This window comes from Moschus berezovskii, chromosome 17 (assembly GCF_049115385.1).
Source record: "Moschus berezovskii isolate FMDL1 chromosome 17, NW_MosBer_1.0, whole genome shotgun sequence".
Taxonomy (NCBI): Eukaryota; Metazoa; Chordata; class Mammalia; order Artiodactyla; family Moschidae; genus Moschus; species Moschus berezovskii.
In genome coordinates this window covers 4,672,121-4,690,832 of record NC_142476.1, presented here as the reverse complement: position 1 = coordinate 4,690,832, position 18,712 = coordinate 4,672,121, and the positions used below count along the sequence as shown (strand labels likewise).

Below are 18,712 nucleotides of genomic sequence, written 5' to 3'. Positions count from 1 at the left end.
GTCCATCACCAACTCTTAGAGTTCACTCAAACTCATGTCCATCAAGTGGGTGATGCCATCCAACCATCTCATTCTCTGTCGTCCCCTTCTCCTCCTGCCTTCAATCTTTCCCAGCATTGGGGTCTTTTCAAATGAGTCAGTTCTTCGCATCAGGTGGCCAAAGTATTGGAGTTCAGTTCAGTTCAGTTCAGTTCAGTCGCTCAGTCGTGTCCGACTCTCCGCGACCCCATGAATCACAGCACGCCAGGCCTCCCTGTCCATCACCAACTCCCGGAGTTCACTCAAACTCATGTCCACAGAGTCGGTAATGCCATCCAGCCATCTCATTCTCTGTCGTCCCCTTCTCCTCCCGCCCCCAACCTTTCCCAGCATCAGAGTCTTTTCCAGTGAGTCAACTCGTCGCATGAGGTGGCCAAAGTATTGGAGTTTCAGCTTTAGCATCAGTCCCTCCAGTGAACATCCAGGATTGATCTCCTTTAGAATGGACTGGTTGGATCTCCTTGCAGTATAAGGGACTCTCAAGAGTCTTCTCCAACACCACAGTTCAAAAGCATCGATTCTTCGGCGATCAGCCTTCTTCACAGTCCAACTCTCACATCCATACATGACCACGGGAAAAACCATTGCCTTGACTAGACGGACCTTGGTTGGCAAAGTAATGTCTTTGCTTTTTAATATACTATCAAGGTTGGTCATAACTTTCCTTCCAAGGAGCAAGCGTCTTTTAATTTCATGGCTGCAATCAGCATCTGCAGTGATTTTGGAGCCCAAAAAAACAAAGTCTGGAGTTCAGGGCCTCTTAAAACAGACTCTGAGTTTCAGGGTGAAGATAATGTGGGAACATTCTTTAGTTCTGTCAAATCATGGGGGACAAAGAGAAGTTGAAGCATTGGAGACTTTAACAGACATACAGATGTAAACCATGGCGAGTTTTCAGATGGAAAAGAGGCCTTCCTTTCTGGGATGGGTCAGGACACCTGCTTGGACTCTCTTGGGGCATTTTCTTTTCCTCCCTCTGTTTTCTTTCTCCCCAGGCTCCACTCCTTTAGCTTGCTTTGTAAGCCCTGTCTCTCTTGAGGCAGTTAACACCCTGCTTTCCCCCTTTTTCCTCCTGGTAACAAAGCTTACCACCCAACCTTGCAGCTGTTTAGGTGGGTGAAGTGAGGGCCAGAGGCCCCACGAGCCACCATGTCCTGTGGGCAAGGCCTCAGTTCAACATGCACATTTTGGGAGATAGGAGAGCATCGTGGTCAAGGCGCCAGCTCTTGAGACAAGTAGACCCAGATTCAGATGGTGGCCATGCTGCTTACTGACAGGTGGTCTTGGTCGTGAGCCTCTCCGCCTCTGAAGTGGGGACAACTGCTGTCCTTGCCTCAGAGAGGTGCTGTGTAGCCGCAGTGAGTTCACATGTGCAAAGCACTAGGCATAGCACCTGGTAAGGGTAGGGGGCACAGGGAACGCTAAATGAAAGGGAACTATTGTTTTTCAAAGCGTGGACACTGTAATTGAGTAGCATTCATGGTGATTCCCTTGTGGCTCAGCTGGTAAAGAATCTGCCTGCAATGCGGGAGACCTGGGTTCGATCCCTGGGTTGGGAAGATCCCCTGGAGAAGGGAAAGGCTACCCACTCCAGTATTCTGGCCTGGAGAATTCCATGGACTATCCATGGAGTCGCAAAGAGTCGGACACGACTGAGTGACTTTCATTTCATGGTGATTAGGCATAAGCTGGGTGCGGGCATCACAGAAGGGCTATTTGGCTGTGAAACAGGACAGTAAACTGGAAACTCTTGCTCCGGGAAATCAGGCCACCGTCAAGTGTCCACCTAAGGGGGCGGTTACTCCAGGATCATCTTGTGCGCCCCTGGCGGGGCGGGCTCAGAGGGACAGGTCCTCACTCTCAGTTCCGAGGTCCCACGGTTACTTAAGAGGGCTCTGTACTGTGATGACACAGCCCTCTTCTCCTGCAGCTCTGGAAGCCCTGTGAGGAAGGCGTGTACTGGAGCGTGCGTGTGCGTGTGTGAGCGTGGGAATGCTCCCGCTGGGACACTCCTTGGTAGCAACTTCCTTTGATCTGCTCTCTGGCCGTTGCAGAATGAAGTGCTCAACCGGCAAATCCAGAAGGAGATCTGGAGGATCCAGGATGTAATGGAGGGGCTGAGGAAGAATAACCCATCCCGGGGCACAGACACAGCCAAGCACAGAGGTGGGTGCTCTCTCCAGAAGTCTCCTGGGCTCCTGGCCTCAGCAGAAAAAGTGTGTCTCTGGTCTCCATCCTGCAGCTGCCAGCTGGTACCTCTGCAGGCCCTCACACCTGCTGAGCCAGCCCGGGCCTTCTCAGAGCTCCAGAAACATTCCCCCACCCAGAACAGACCGGATAGACCAGAGAGGCTGTTGCCTTGGTCTTCTTGAGTCCTCCCTGGAACAGGTCAAAGAGCACAGCGCTTTCCTGGCCCTCTGTCGCTCAGTCGTGTCCGACTCTCCGTGACCCCATGAGTCACAGCACACCAGGCCTCCCTGTCCATCACCAACTCCCGGAGTTCACCCAAACTCGTGTCCGTTGAGTTGGTGACGCCATCCAGCCATCTCATCCTCTGTTGTCCCCTTCACCTCCTGTCTTCAATCTTTCCCAACATCAGGGTCTTTTCAAATGAGTCAGTTCTTCACATCAGGTGCCAAAGTACTGGAGCTTCAGCTTCAGCATCAGTCCTTCCAGTGAACACCCAGGACTGATCTCCTTGAGGATGGACTGGTTGGATCTCCTTGCAGTCCAAGGGATTCTCAAGAGTCTTCTCCAGCACCACAGTTCAAAAGCATCAATTCTTCTGCGCTCAGCTTTCTTTATAGTCCAAGTCTCACATCCATACATGACCACTGGAAAATCATAGCCTTGACTAGACGGACCTTTGACAAAGTAATGTCTCTGCTATTTAATAGGCTGTCTAGGTTGGTCATAACTTTCCTTCCAAGAAGTAAGTATCTTTTAGTTTCATGGCAATCACCATCTGCAGTGATTTTGGAGCCATGGGCTAACTGGTGATCTGAGACCACTCGCTTAGTGTCTTCCTTCCTTCAGCCCAGGGACTTTGGTCTGGCTCTCTGTGACCCTTGGAGGCAGTGGTGTCATTTCCATCCATTATCTTTTCCTGCCCAGCTTGCCTCTTGACAGCCAGCCTGTGACCCAGCCCCAGTCCCTTCAGCAGCCCAGGTGGCCCTGACACCCTAAACCACCCCCTGCCTTCTCCACCTACAGAGCCTGGCCACACTCCAGGCCACACCCCTGCCCCTGTCCTCACCTTTCTCCTCTTCTGTTTCCCCAAGGAGGACTTGGCCCCTCGGGCACTTACAGCTCCAACAGCCCCGCCAGCCCTCTGAGCTCCGCCAGCCTCACCAGCCCGCTGAGTCCCTTTTCCCTGGTGTCTGGCTCTCAGGGGTCCCCCACCAAGCCTGGCTTCAGTGAGGTAAGCTGAGGTCGTGGGTAAGGTGGGCGGGGGAGAGAGGACCCAGTCCTCATTTGCTTGAAACTGTACAAATTCTGTGCTTATCTCCTCCCCAGAGGCCCCTAGTGCTCTGTCTCTCTCGCTAAGATAGTCATTCTCACACCCAGTTTGTGTACTTCTCTCCGGATTTCTCCTTTACCTGTTCTTATCTCTAGCTGTCACTTTTAGTTGCTGTTTAGGGCAGTCTTCCTGAGCTCCATGATGGTTAGCAAAGATACCAAACACTTAATAGAAATTTAAATCTGGGATTGATTCAGGGACGGGAGAGCTGAGGGTCAGTGTGGGGAGCATTTTCTGAGTCAGTAAATCAGCAAGTCTTTTCTGAGACTGGGCAAGGGATGGTATGAGGCCCTCTCAGAAAGATGCCTGCGGGGCTTTACCCCATTCACAGTGGACAGCCCTCCTCTGGAACGTGGTGGCGTGTGTCTCAATATTGAGCCACACGGTTCAGACTGCAGAAGCTTCAATGTTCCAGAGAGAAGGTGGACTCTAAACCGGGCCATGAAGCGTTGGGGCAGGTGGAGGGGCAGGTGGGAGGCGTTAGTCAGGAGAGAAGGCAGAGCAGAGGCAGAAGGGAGGATGTGCCCAGAGTGCTGGGGGCAGTGATGAGGAGAGAGCTCTGGAGAACACGCTGGGGCCTCGGTACAGGAGGGTGTCATGGGCAGGCAGGCTCGCGCTGCAGGTGGGTGGGAGTGAGGGGGTCCCAGCCCACCCAGGCTCTGGTGGGAGTGAGGGGGTCCCGGGCCCGCCCTGGCTCCGGTGTGAGTGAGGGAGTCCCAGCCCGCCCCAGCTCGGGTGGGAGTGAGGGGATCCGCCCGCCCAGGCTCCCGCAGTGTCGCGTCTGCCTCTGCTAACGTTCTCTTCTTCTGCTCTCACAGCGGCTGCTCTTGTTCCTCCTAACGCTCTGGCTTCTCTCTGCCTCAGGAGCCCGGCCCGCCGCGGCCCCCCCTCCCCAAAGCCTACGTCCCCCTGGAGTCTCCTCCCACTGTGCCTCCACTCCCTAGCGAGAGCCGCTTCTGGCCGCACCCCAACTCCCCTTCCTGGCACCACGGTGGTGAGACAGCCAGGGGTCAGGTACCCAGCGCCCTCGGGCCCCGAGGGCAGGGATGGAGGGAATGGCCCGCAGGAGACCAAGTCACTGACCCTATTCCAGGGTTGACTTTCCCACAGCTCAGCGTTCCTGGCCTCTGTCTAGTCAGACTCTGGGATGAGCCACGGGATGGCTGAGGCCCTCATACTGGCCCTCTTTCCCCTTTTGCTTCCTGTGGACAATGGAAAACTGCGTTGCTGCCCTGCCCCGTGGCAGCCCATGGCTGTGGTGGTGGGTGGGGCCCCGCTCCCCGCCAGCGTGGCCGACGATGGAGACCCCGTGATGCCCCATCCCCACCAGCGCCGCCCCGGTCTCTTCCTGCCTTGGTCCACCTCGGCTCCAATGGCCCCACGCTACCCCTCGTCCCTTGCCTGTGTCTCTGCCTTGTCTGTGTCCTCTGGGCCCCACCAGCCCCCAGAATGTAAGGGCACACACTTTCTCCCCTGTTCTGGCTCCTTCTCTCACCTGAATCGCTAGCCAAGGTTCAGGAGAAATGTGCAGTTAGGCTTGGAAGAGGTTGCGTGGTGAGTAGAAAGAGTCGTAAAACAGGCTCAGCCATTTACTCGTAATATGCACAACTCTCGAGGGTCTGCCCGGTGAGGTGGGCAGGACAGGCATCATTACCTCAGTTTTACAGACAAGAACAGGTGGTAGGACTCACCCAGGCTCTCCAGTTGGGCCCGAGCTAGTTTCTGACCTCTGGTCTAGTCAGGCTGTTCTGGGAGTCCACAACCCCATGTGGCAGTGAGTGCACAGTCTCCCCTTGGCCAGTGCCCTTTTCCTTCCCACAGAACTCATCTGGTTTTCTTGTTGCAAAACCGGATAGAGTCCTCAGAGATCTTTGGCTTTGTGGCCTCCTCTTCCAGTCACTCCTCCTCCGGCTCACAGCAAGTCTGTACATTCCATATTTGCCATGAGGGAGTTTCTCTGATGAGCCTTACCTGGGGGCCTCCTGGAGACCCTGAGCCCTCACCCCACAAGAGGGCCCAACACTGGCATGGCTGGGAGGCTCAAGTGCATCCTTCCCACGTGGCAGTGAGTGCACAGTCTCCCTGCTCCACGTTTCTTTCAAAGGTTGACACTCCAACCACCGCAAAACAAAGCATCACCACTAGGGGCCAAGTTCTCTGCGGTTCCTCTGGCAACATCCATCCATCTTCTCATCCTTTCTCCCTAGCCCAAGGCAAGCTACGAGCAAAGCAAGAGAGACCCCCAACAGACACCCTCACTGGACACCTCCAGAGACATCAGCCTTGTGTCCACCAGGCAAGAGGTTGAGGCAGAGAAGCAGGCGGCTCTCAACAAAGGTACCCCCTTCCCCGCTGTCCCCTAGAAGCGAGGCTTTGCACCAGAGGGGAGCCCAGAGAGGAGCTCGCTCACTCCCAAGGAAGCGCTTCCCCGCCTGGGCCTCCACCTCTGCAGTGGGCGGGGCCGAGCCCCTCTGAGGAGCGGGCTGCCCTGTGTCCTTCTTAGTAGGACCCACTGGCCACTTTGTCTCCCTGCAGTGGGCATCGTACCCCCACGGACCAAGTCACCCACCGATGAAGAAGTGACCCCATCGAGGGTGGTGAGGAGGAGTGCCAGCGGGCTCACCAATGGCCTCTCCTCACGGGTGAGTGCACGCCTGCAGGCCCTGAGAGCTTGGCGGCCGAGCTGGGCTGGGAGTGCACAGCCTCTGTGTGTCCACCGGTCTGTCACAGTTCAGGAAGTCCGGAGCTAGAGGAAGGAGGTAGAAAAAGACAGAAGAAGGGAAGCGGGGGAGTTCTTCAAGGAAACTCGTCATGAGATGAGGAAGCTCTGCATAATCAAGATATCATATTTAGCAAAGTTATTATAATGTGCCACTGATGAAACACAAACGCAAAAGTCAATGGTCAGAGATATATGTGCTGGCCAGAGGCACTGGGTTAGTTTCCTAGGAACTTAGCAAAACACCACAAATGTGGTGACTGAAAATAGAAGTCATTCCCTCACCATTACAGAGCCCAGCGTCCAGAATCAACGTGTCCACAGGTGGGCAGTGTGTGCAGGCTGAGGAAACACCCATTCTGTGCCTCCCTCCTGCCTTCTGGTTGTTGCTGGCAACATTTGGCTTGTAGACACACCACCCCAATCTCTGCCCCACCTTCACATCACCTTCTACTCCATATGTCTTCTTTTTCCTGTTGCTTATAAAGGCATCCACTATTAAATTTAGAACACACCGCAATTGAAAATGATCTCATCCTGGGCTCCGTAGCTTAATTACACCTGCAAAAACTCCATTTCCAAATAAGGTCACATGCACAGATACTGTGGTTAGGACTTAGACGTACCCTTCGGGGTTCACTATGTAACCCATTACAGGCAGGCTTCCCAGAGAAGGGAAATTTTAAGGGATTTGGGCAGATAAAAAGTCCGGGGGCAGGGGAGGGCACCAGTCCGAGCCCTGTCCTTCCCCTGCAGCAGGAGCGCCCCAAGAGTGCTGTGTTCCCCGGTGAGGGCAAGGCCAAAATGAGCGTGGAGGAGCAGATGGACCGCATGCGGCGGCGCCAGAGCGGCTCTGCGAGGGACAAGCGGAGGAGCCTGCAGCTCCCAGCCAGCCCGGCCCCCGACCCCGGTGCCCGGCCCGCCTACAAAGTGGTAACGTCCTCCTAGCCCCCCAGACACGGCCTGGCATCTGCCAGCAGTGCCCACCGCCAGGCATGGTCAACCTGAGCCCAAGGGGCCCAGGGAAGGATGAGGTTTCAGCAAGGAGGGGCCAGGACAGACCCAAACCAGGCAGCTGGGAGACCTGGGGAAGCTTCTTCCATGCTGGGCAGAAGACATACTGCAGCAAGTGTTTGCCTCTTTCGTGTTTGAAGAAAAATAACTCGCAAAAAGAAATGCCTTGATTATTTTAGTTGAACTGAATTATACAGAATTCATTGAATAGAAAATAGTACAGAATCCACAACCTAGAAGTAGCCATCACTTGTCCATGTTTCTAGAGCATTTCCTGTGTGCTTAACACTGGGCTGGGGGTGACTGATGGGAATCCTCAGCGTGCACCAGCACATGGTACAGCACGAGTCACAGGCCCTTTCCTCTCATTAGTCGTCTCAAGGACACTGGACTAGAAGTATTGCCCCCATCGTTGTTGTGGTTCAGTCAGTAAGTCTTGTCAGACTCTTTACAACCCCATGGACTGCAGCACACCAGGCTTCCCCATCCTTCACTACCTCCTGGAGTTTGCTCAAATGTATGTCCATTGAGACGCTGATGCTAATTAACTGTCTCATCCTCTGTCACCCCCTTCTTTTGTCTATAATCTTTCCCAGCATCAGGATCCTTTCCAATAAGTTGGCTCTTCAAATGAGGTGGCCAAATTATTGGAGCTTCAGCATCAGTCCTTCCAATGAATATTCAGGGTTGATTTCCTTTAGGATTGACTGATCGGATCTCTTTGCACTCCAAGGGACTCTCAAGAGTCTTCAGCACCACGATTGGAAAGCAGCAATTCTTTGCTCTCAGCCTTCTTGATGGACCCAGTCTCACATCCATACATGACCACTGGAAAAACCATAGCTTTGACTAGACGGGCTTTTGTCCCCATTTTAGAGACCAGGGAAACAGTCATGAGAAATTAAGGAGCTCTGGGCCACACAGAGCTAAGACTAGCCCAAACTATGGGCCTAACTTCTTTCCACTAAGTTTCAGAAATACAGAAAAATTATGACCCGTAACTCCTGCCCTTCTTTCATGTGATAAGGCTAGAGATCCATGTAAGGCACACTGGTTCCGTCACTCAGAATATGTGGCACGGGATGTGAACACAGGTGAGAGGGTGGAGAGGGGCAGGCAACCCCCGTGTAGGTGAGCAGGCTTTGGACCAGCTCCATGGAAGGAGGGTAGCCTTGCTCTGGGCACGGCGGGGTGGTGGCCAGGTCAGGCGTGCTGGGCAGGGCCAGTGAGGACCCTGGCGTGGTTGGGGCTGCCTGGAGGCAGCGGGACAGAGGCCCTGCGCGGCCGACTCTGCCGCCCACCCCCCCAGGTGCGCCGCCACCGCAGCATCCACGAGGTAGACATCTCCAACCTGGAGGCGGCGCTACGCGCCGAGGAGCCTGGCGGGCAGGCCTACGAGACACCGCGGGAGGAGATTGCCCGGCTCCGCAAGATGGAGCTGGAGCCCCAGCATTATGACGTGGACATCAACAAGGAGGTGAGCAGCGTCCCACAAGGGCAGCGCAGGGTGGGGGTGGCGGGGACTGCAGAAGGGAGTTGAGGCGGTGACCGAGTTTCTCCACAGCTCTCCACCCCGGACAAAGTCCTCATCCCTGAGCGGTACATTGACCTGGAGCCCGACACGCCCCTGAGCCCAGAGGAGCTGAAGGAGAAGCAGAAGAAGGTGGAGAGGATCAAGACGCTCATTGCCAAGTCCAGGTAACAGGCCTCAGGTGAACATCTACTTCCTCCGCCCGCCCTGGCACCCAGGACATCGAGGGCACTCGTGCTACTGAACCCACATGTACATGCCAGACACATGTGGCTGTGTCTCCCAAGCCTCCCACCGTGGAAGAAGTGGTTCGAGGCGGCAGGCTGGGCTGAGACACGTGGCTGGGTCGGTGACGCAGCCCTCGGTGCCACAAAGACCTCTTGGGCTCATGCATGTGCTCTCATCAAGACAAACGGATGAGTTGCCCTCTGCTGACTTCTTTTCCCCATCAAGGCTGCCCTGAATGTTCTCTTAAACCTTCTAGTTCGTTTTGAACTGTTTCAGGCAGGGGTCCTGACATGCGTTTTGCCAGGGTCCTACTCACCCCAGGGTACAGGCTGGCACACTCACAGGCCCCTGGACCCCCACCACCCTCAGCCCACAGGCCCCCAAGCCAGCTGGACCATCCTGCCCCCTCCATGTCTGTGTGTCTGTGCCTCTTCAGTATGCAGAACGTGGTGCCCGCCGGCGAGGGGGACTTTGTGGACGTACCCCAGGACTCAGAGAGCCAGCTGCAGGAGCAGGAGAAGCGGATTGAAATCTCCTGTGCCCTGGCGACTGAGGCCTCCCGCAGAGGCCGCATGCTGTCTGGTGAGAGGGGCTGGGCCTCGCTCTGCCAGGGAGATCGGCTGTCCAGGAATAGGGGAGGCAGTGTGGCAGGGGCAAGCGTAGAGCAGGGTGGTGCTCCTTGAGGTCAGGATGAGTGCTTATTGAGCACCAGGGACTGTGCTAGGCTCACGGGGAGCGAAGGGACCAGAGTCATTGACATCTGGGAGCTCGGAGTCACGATGATCCGCCTGGCTGCTGGTTGGCGGAGTGGCCGGAGGCCATGTGGGGAGCGCAGGGAGCCGCTGTACCTGCACAGGTCCAGAAAAGGCCCAGAGAAGGGGTGATGACTGAGCTTGATGGGGAGATAAAAAGTGTGTGCCAGAGAGTGGCGGAGCAAGGGCCAGTGTTCCAGGGCATTCTCTGACTTCCCATTTGTGCTGCAGGCAAATAGCAGAAATGAAAAGGGAAGATGGTACAAATAGCCAATACAGTCACCACCTTGGCTGTTGACCCAAACCCACTTTCCTGCTAAGAAAAGATGAGTGTAAGCAGCTGACTTCACACTGATACAAAGGCTAGTGGGTCTTAGTGGACACTATGGGGTTGTAGCCAGTAGCATTAACTTCTCTTCAGCCTGAAGGGAAGCACCCTGGAAAAGAGGAGAATGTAATTGGGAAGAATGGAAGAAACTCTGTGAGTGGGAGGCTTTGTGGTCAAGTCATGAATATTCCCTCTTCCTCAACACAAAGGTGCTTCGGATGGAGAGGGGAAGGCTCCAAAGGCCAGTCAAGACAAATGCCCTAGATGGATGCCAGGCTTGTGATGACGCTAGTCGTGCTGGCCACAGTTCTGATGCCCCGGGAGAGTGTCAGGTTAGGACCGTGGCTAGACGCACAGAGGAAGGAGAGGCTTTTCATGTTAGTGACGCAGGGCTCTTCTCTGCGTCTGTAAAGTTTAAACCAAAATACCTGTCTAGTGGTGTGAGGATGCAAGCAAGGCGTGCTGAGCACCTAGCACCGTGCCTGGTGCCCAGAAACTGCTCGATGAATGCTCCCCTGCTGTCGAAGCAGGAGTTCTGGTGCTGGCAGTCTTATTAGTTGAAATAGCAGCAGCTAAAGTAGAAGCAGGAGCCTTCTGTGGTTTTTGTAGCTAGTTTAAATATGGATATTTTCAGAAACCAAAGGGTTTTGAGATACAGCAAAAGGGATCTAAGTAAGCTTTAAGGAAGAACCTACTAGCAGTTGGGGTATAAATGGACTTTAGAATGGGTGGCCAGGGAAAGTCCTTGGAGATCTTCCAGAAACAAGCTTTCAGTTGTCAGGAGAGGAAAGCAAGAGAAGTGATAGGCTTCAGAGAGCCCCATCCTGCAGGCAAAAGGCAGCAGAACAAGTTTGGCTGCAAGGAAGCTTCTGTCAACTGCCCTGTAGTTTAGCTACAAAATGAACCCAAACCTTCCAAAGATCAAATTCCACATGCTCTGGGCAAAAGGCAACTTCCTGTTTCAAGAGTTAGAACAGACAGCACTATTAAAACTTCCCTCTGCCCCTCCCCAGCCGCTGGCTCTCCCTGCTACAGCTCCCCTACCCAAGGGGTTGTGAAAACAAAACTCATCCTGGCTTTTCAGATTGATACACATGGGCTTACATTCCAGAGTCTGTGTGCAGAAAGCAAATGGTCACCCTGCTTTTGCCAAAACCCCAACTATTTAAAACATGGCTGTGGCCTGGCCAGACCTCAGACTTACCCTGTCCCCACCACCCCGGCCTGTGGCTCACGTTCCCAGAGCCCGGCTCTGCCAGGCACGGCAGACGCTGTGTGGGCGAGGGTGCCCGTGGGCTGGTGCAGCGGGCAGGGGGTGCAGTTAGGGCCTGAGTGCAGCGTGCGGTGTGGGTGCTGAGCTGGGCAGCGAGCTTGTAGCCGCTGTCGGTGCTCCTGGTGTGCAGTACACGGCAGACGTGGCGATACTAGGTTTGTCCATGTGGTGTGATGTCATCACAGTGTCTGTACTGGGTCATGGTTGTAGGTACGTGTGTGTGTGTGTATTCACATATGTGATGTGTGTGTTTAGGGAATGTTTGCAAATATAGGAGTGTGTCTGTGTGTGCACACTGTCTATGGGTGTTGTGCAGAGACCCATTATTTATCAGTGTCGGTGGTGTTTGGGAAACTGTCGCTCTGAGTGTGCAGTATGTAGGTGGAGGTGGTGCTTAACAATGCACACGTCTGCATGTGCTGGGCTCTCTTTGCAGTGTGGTGGATGATCACGGCTGTGTGTGTGTGTGTTGTGCACAGTGTGTGTGTGGGACTCTTGTGAAAACACCGGCGTGTGCAGGATGGAGGGAGCACAGCCTCACGAACGTGAACGCGTGTGACTGATTATTTATGCGTGCAGGCGTGGTAGTACTTGTGAACGCACAACTCGAGTCGCACATTGTGCCATGCCTGTCTGCTGCGCACGTGGGCTTCTTTTGATGGACGTACTCGTAGTCTGCGCTCAGTGTCTTTCTGACCTCTTAAAGAGGCTGTAGTTAACACGATTGGTCTGTCTTGTTCTCGCTCATCTAGTGTCACTGTGCATGTGTGTGTGCTAAGGCACTCAGTCGTGTCTGACTCTTTGCGCCCCCGTGGACTGCAGCCCGCCGGGCTCCTCTGTCCATGGGGACTCTCCAGGCAAGAATACTGGAGTGGGTTGCCATGCCCTCCTCCAGAGGATCTTCCCAATCCGGGATCGAACCTGCATCTCCTGTATTGGCAGGCGGGTTCTTCACCACTAGAGTATCACTATAAACGTCCTTATTTTGCTGACCTCTGTGGAAGAGGGGTCCTTGGGGTCTGTAATCCATATGGATCTGTTTGTGGCCCTGCTAAATGCTCCCAGCCTGTGAAGGCTTTAAAGCTCCTGTGTCTCCTTTGCACAGAAGGTGTTCTCGCCTTCAGCTCTGCCTCAGTGGGCCTCTCAGTTCCTCTTCTGTCTCCCTCTCCTAAGTTTCCTGTTTCTAATCTCTCATGGGCTGGAAACCCAGCCAGTCAACACCTATCATAATTGTGTTTAAATAAGACTATCTGGACTCCAAGGAACTCTTCAATGAATAAATTGTAAGAGCTTTATTGCATGTACATTGTAACATCTATTTGGCTTCCTTAAGATCTTCCTGAAACTCCAATACTTTGGCCACCTCACGCGACGAGTTGACTCACTGGAAAAGACTCTGATGCTGGGAGGGATTGGGGGCGGGAGGAGAAGGGGACGACAGAGAGTGAGATGGCTGGATGGCATCACCGACTCGATGGACATGAGTTTGAGTGAACTCTGGGAGTTGGTGATGGACAGGGAGGCCTGGCGTGCTGTGATTCATGGGGTCGCGGAGAGTCGGACACGACTGAGCGACTGAACTGAAGATCTTCCTTGCTTAGGTTTTGGTTTTTTGACTCTTAGGAGTTGAAGTTACCAGACAACTAACCATTGGATCTGTGATGCGGGTGTGCACATGAATGCGTGCTTCAAAGGTGTTTGTGGATGGATTTGTGTGAAAAGTGGCAGGTGTGTTGGGTTGTGTTCAAGGCGTGGGTGCAGCCGTGCCCATACACACACGTGAGTTGTGTGCGCTGAGTAGAACGGTGTGGTGTTGCTGGGCCCATGCAGACTGGATCACTTTCTGCCAGGGAGTGCGCTGTGTCTTCTGTATGTTTGTGGGCATGGATAGATGTGCCGCGGGGCTGCCTAGGTCCTTTCTCCTGTGCAGAGGCCAGGGACGGTGACGAGGGCCCAGGTAGGGTGGGAGCGAGGGTCTGGGAAGTCCGGGGCCAGGGCCCCTCTCCTGGGGAGACAGTGTGACCCTGTCCCAGGTCTGGTTCTTCTCGGAGCCTGAGTGAGGCTCCCACAGCCACACCAAGGGAGCACAGGGGTCTAGAGACTTGCAGAGCTTGCTCCTAACACCGCGACTCCTCCTTCCTTGCCCTTCACTTTGCTGTTCTCAGCATGGAAGAGAATGATAATACAGTAAAATCTCATTAATTCAAATGTCACCACTTTCGGGCTTAAATGATGTGTTTAGAGGTAGATTGAAGTTGGCCTTTCCTGGATGGATGAAAGGAGATCTCAGGTGACAGTGGGGAATCGCTTTTGAACCGTCCAGTCGAAGTTAGCAGACTGGTTTGAAGGCCATCGGGAGCCTGTGTCCTCGTGGACCCGATGAACACGGGGTCACTCCGCTGAGTCACTGAACGAGGGCCCGGTGGTTTGGGTTAGTGTGATTTTACTGCGCTGTTAGCCTCGGCCATCAGTGATACCGCTGCCTGAGGTGCCGCCCCTCACTCACCCTGTCCGCAGCCGCTGCGCAGATGGAAGGGGAGCCCTAGGCTCAGAGGGGCCGGCCTCGCCCCCAGTCACCCTGGTTCTCAGCAGAGCTTGGATGTGGCCAGGCCTCCTCTGGGGCCCCGTGCTCTCCTCCATGGCGACCCTGGAACCAGCTCTGCTCAGCTTGAACAGATGCCCAAGCTCAGCGTTCCTCTCTGCTTGCCTCCTGCCTTGCTCCCTGCGTGGAGGAGGGCCTCGCTTGCTCTGGGCACCCGGCCTCCTGCCTCCGCCTTCCTCCCCACCGCAGCCCCTATTCACTGCCCTGTTCATTTCTGTTTCCAGTGCAATGTGCCACCCCAAGCCCTCCCACCTCCCCTGCCTCCCCGGCTCCACCAGCCAACCCCCTACCGTCTGAACCCCCGCGGGGCGCCGACAGCAGCCATGTCATGCGGGTCTGAGCTCTGACGTAAGCACTTTTCTACCGTACTTCATCCAGCCCCGGGAGCGGGACCCCTGCCCTCCCCCGCGAGCCGCCTGCACCCTCCATCCTGCCCGCCATTGCTTCTCCCTGCCCTGGCGCGCCTCGCCGCTCTTCCCCTCCGTCCGTCAGTCCCGCGCGGTGCTAGGCTGGAGCCGGCTGGCAGGGCTGCTCCCAGGAGGCTGCGGTGCCAGTGGCTTTGCGTCTCCAGGAACAGACAGGACAGAGGCCTGCCTCAGCTCCCCACCCCTGCACCTCCTGTCGGCCTGCGAGCCTGCCATCTGTTCCCTGCCTCAGAAGCCCCTAGAAGCTGCTTCTCCCAGATCTTATCTCTCCCAGATGTGCCCAGGTCTTCCGTAAATTAAAGTGGCCCCGGATAGCTCTAGGCAAAGGCTGTGTCCCTTCCCCCTGGCACACAGCCCCTCAGTGTCAGGCAGCTGAGCAAGAACTGACTTCTGTTCCTCTGTCCCCCCGTCTCAGGGTTGAGGGGGTGGTTTTTGCAGGAGAGACTTCTTTCAGGGCGGGTGGGCTGGAGGGCCCGGCCCCTGTGCAGCGCCTTCTCACCCGCGTCTCTCTCCTCCAGTGCAAGCCCTGGCTGAAGCCAACGCTGTGAAGCTCCAGAGAGCCACGTTCTGAAGCCTGCCTCTGCCCCACTGCCCACCCTGGGCCCCCGCCCCTGCATTCCTGCAGGAGTGCTGCGGGGAGCCAGGCCAGGGGCTGGGGTCGCCGCCGACAGCAGCACGGACACTGCGGTGTCCACACCCCCGGGGCTCCGGCCCCGAGATCCTCGCTACTCAGATGGTCACCCTAGGCCGGGGTGTCAGGTGGCAGGGTGAGGAGTGCCATCCTGTCTGCTGCCCTCGGCACAGGGAGCCTCACTCTGGCCCTGGCTGGGGTTGTGACAGCCCTGCTGGAACATTCCTTGGTGGAGAAGATGCCCTGGTGGGGAATGCACCCTGGGCCCTCTTAGGTTAGGACTCGTCTCTCGATGCCAAGAGCGGGGCCTGCCGTCATCCCCTTCCATCAGCCCCGCCCTGCTCTCCAGCAGTGCCCAGGGTCTTGGCACATCCCTGTTTATTGGGTGCTCCTTTGGGGTCCAGTGGAGACTGACCACCCTGCCTGAGCCAAAGACAAGCTGACGAGAGATGGGAGAGGCTCCTTGGCCCCCAGAGGGGAGCGCTGGCCATGGGTGGGAAGCGGCAGGTGTGTGCAGTGTCTGGGGCAGGTTGAGAAGGGGTAGTGGAGAGAGGGGGAGGGGTCCCGGGAAGGCAGGAGGAAGGGAACGGCAGGGCTCGTGTGCGAGGTGACGGGGAGGAGGGGAGGACGCGGATGGAAAGGGAATGGGGTCAGCTTCCCCGGGGTGGAGCCTCAGGCTAGCGCCAGAGCAGCGCCAGCGACAGCTCTGCTCTCCCCAGCTTGTGCCGGGGCCGGGGGCTGCCAGCTCAAGGACCCGCCACGGAGCACGCTGCGGGGGGCGGAGGTGTAGGCTGAGGGCACGGGGAGCGCGGGCGGGGGACAGCTCCTTCTGGGTCTGGGCCTGATGTTGGCCTCCCCGTCCTGGGGTCAGGAGCAGAGACAAGGACCTGCCTTGGTCCTGCTGGAAGCCCAGAAGGTGTGGGGTGGTCAGGGTGTGGAGCATGTGGTCAGCCACAGGGCCTTCCCTAAACGTTTCTGTGACACTGTCTTATCTCCTTCCCCCTGGAATGTGCTGTGGGCCAGCTGAGTGTGTGCCCCAGGAGAGCAGATGTGGCCTGAACCTGGTAGGCCAGATTCTGGAGCCCTACTCTCAATCCCAGGCGTCCCACACGGGGACAAGTTGAAGCTGTAGGAGGGTCTCCCTTCTCGCGTGGCTCGTTCGCACCCTACATAGCCGGGGGACCAGTGGTGGAGAGACAGGAGCAAAGCCTGTTGTCCCTCCACTCCATTACCTTCTGATGAATGTAGCCATAGAGGATGGAGGAGACAGAGTGAAAACCCTTGGCCCCTAGACCTTCTCTTTGCCAGGGTTGCTTCCCCAAGACTTCAACCTGACCTCCAGCGACCCTGAGAACGATTACTTCATCTTCTAGCAATTCCTCTCCACTCCTTCATGGCTGGGACAGTTATGGTTCATATGCAAGTAAAGCTGGCAATTCACTCAACAAATATTTATTGAGCACCTTTTATGTACCAGGCACTGTTCTAGGTGCTTAGGATATGCTCGTGCTTCTGAGGGTTTGCAGACAGGAGGATTCGCTTCCCCTCACGTCTAGCAGGTTTTTGTAACCGTGGCCCTTGGCTGCATCTCCCATCTTCAGCACAGCTCAAGCACCCCAAACTTGTCCTTTCTGCCCCATAGACTGGCAGGTGGGATCAGCTCCCAGGTAACCCTCTCTCCCTTCTCCGTCTTCTCCCACACCTTGTCCATCCATAAAAAGCAGATTTTTGGGGTCCTTCCATGCCTTCCCCTTTCTTTGTGTCTTTTTTTAAGTGATATTTTTAGAAATACATGTGAAATACCAAGGATTGATGTCTGCCCCTCTGCGACCTCTCTTTCACCTCTTTTTCATAAAGCTGGTTCTTTATGTTGCTTTACATGCCTTAATATATGTTTTGTGAAGATTATCATATTACAGATGCATATGTAATATATTTATATATATTTGTTTGGACATCTGATCCTTTCCTGGAACTCCTTCCCAGGCCTGTTTTCTCTCCTTTCCTTTCCACATCATTCCAAGCATCCTGCGGCCATGCCCCATGCCTTTTGATCCAAAGAAGGGGAGAGGCGTTATTTTAAGACAGATCTATTTTACGTTTTTGTTATAAAAGCAAATCTATTTTCAAAATGTGCAATGTCTGAATGGAGTTGGCAGACGGTGTGAGGGACTGGGGGGCTGCCTCTCGGTCCAGCCCTCCACCCTTCCCTCCTCCTCAGCAGTCTTCTCCTTCCCATTCCCAGTCTGCCCAGGGCTGGTCCCCAGAACTCAGCTGGAGAGGATCTTGCCAGGGTGGGACATTCTCTTGCAGTCCCCGTCTAAGGATTTATTACACTGTCAACGTTTGATGACTCTCTAGGGTTATTGAATGTGAACCTTCTTGAAGGAACTGTTTACAGCTGTGTGCACAAAAGCAGACCCTTGCAGGCATACACCCCCCAGATGTGCTCCTGGACCACCCCCTTTATCACCCTGCTGGAATATGCCAAACAGCACTGAGAATGTCGGTCTGTTGTTTGATGGACCCAGGATACAGTGCAACGGCCAGTGGAAACAGTGTGACGTCTCTGGTCCTTCGGGGCAGACACACTCAAGTCCCTTGGGCTTCTCACATTCCTCTTCACTTGGGTGACATTCCTGTCTGGCCTGGGTGACATCTGTGGCACCTGCCTCCTTCTGTGACCTTTCTTCTGGGGCCCGTTGTTAAGGGGATGGGACCCCAGTCTGGCATCCAGACTGTGAAGTCAGCCCTGAGGTCCGAAGGACAAAGGTGCATCTCAGCCTTGCCCAGGATTTTCCTGCTGCTGGGGCCCTGAACTAAGCCAGCTCAGCCTTCCAAACTGCTTAGTGACTACTAAAGTGGGCAAGGGGCTCTTGCTTTGCAAGAATTTGGGCAGAATGGAAGTCTTTTGTCCAGATCTGGAATCAAAGGTTTTGGAACCTAGCACAGAGCTCTTGGCCAGCATTTGAAGCCTGGCTTCCCACTTTGACCTTTGCTGGCACCCTATTCCCAGCCTAAAGCATCTTGCTAGGAATGAAGAGGGCCTGGGTGGGGGCCCAGAGCTAAGTAACCCACCTGGGGAAAGCCCTGGTTACTAATCTAGGGCCTTCCCAATTAACACATTACCTCCCTCAACAATAACCAGGAGGCTGTAATCAAGTACTAATGTTGTCACTTTAGAGATTTTCTGAGGTTGAAGGCTATGCGTACTTGCTCACCTGCATTGGTGAGAGGGATGCTCTTGGAGCAGGGCTGACTATAGCAAGAGAGAAGTAATTCCCTTCCCTTTAGGCAGCCCCTTACCTGGCAGCTCTTAAAACTAAGGAAAATATGAAATATACGTATATATACATATGTCTATTTATGCACATATTGGGGCCAATTTGATTTGCTAGTATTAGACAATAAACTATACAAGGAAATTTATGATCTTGGTGTCTTTATTTAGTATAAAAGTGACCTTAGAAGAAGAGTTACGGTTAGATAAACAGTGAGCATCTGTCAGGGCTCTGTAGCAGCCCGTTAGCATCTTTCTAGCCAACAAGCCCCTCCCCAGGGAGGGGCCTCCTGACCGACAGGTGAGAGCCTGCTTCCTTCTCAGCAGCATTCTTTTTATAGATATAGGTACCGAAGCACTCAGTGAACTC

General features: G+C 54.9%; 1 protein-coding gene across 11 annotated transcripts in view; it reads left to right on the top strand.

Annotated features, from left to right (window-relative positions):
* PLEKHA6 (pleckstrin homology domain containing A6) overlaps nt 1–18,487 on the top strand; it is a 139,148-nt gene extending 120,661 nt beyond the window's left edge. For 6 of the 11 annotated variants that reach the window (XM_088845120.1, XM_088845118.1, XM_055420072.2 and 3 more), the window contains 10 exons: nt 2,094–2,205; nt 3,321–3,460; nt 5,767–5,896; nt 6,095–6,201; nt 7,035–7,211; nt 8,602–8,769; nt 8,857–8,990; nt 9,488–9,633; nt 14,231–14,354; nt 14,950–18,487. In XM_088845120.1, coding sequence (XP_088701246.1) covers nt 2,094–2,205; nt 3,321–3,460; nt 5,767–5,896; nt 6,095–6,201; nt 7,035–7,211; nt 8,602–8,769; nt 8,857–8,990; nt 9,488–9,633; nt 14,231–14,346 — 1,230 coding nt within the window. In that variant the 3' untranslated portion in view covers nt 14,347–14,354; nt 14,950–18,487. Of the gene's footprint in view, nt 1–2,093; nt 2,206–3,320; nt 3,461–4,423; nt 4,574–5,766; nt 5,897–6,094; nt 6,202–7,034; nt 7,212–8,601; nt 8,770–8,856; nt 8,991–9,487; nt 9,634–14,230; nt 14,355–14,949 lie in introns of all 11 variants that reach the window. The other 5 variants (XM_088845121.1, XM_088845117.1, XM_055420078.2 and 2 more) reach the window with 3 other exon arrangements.
* The last annotated feature ends 225 nt before the right edge of the window (nt 18,488–18,712 follow it).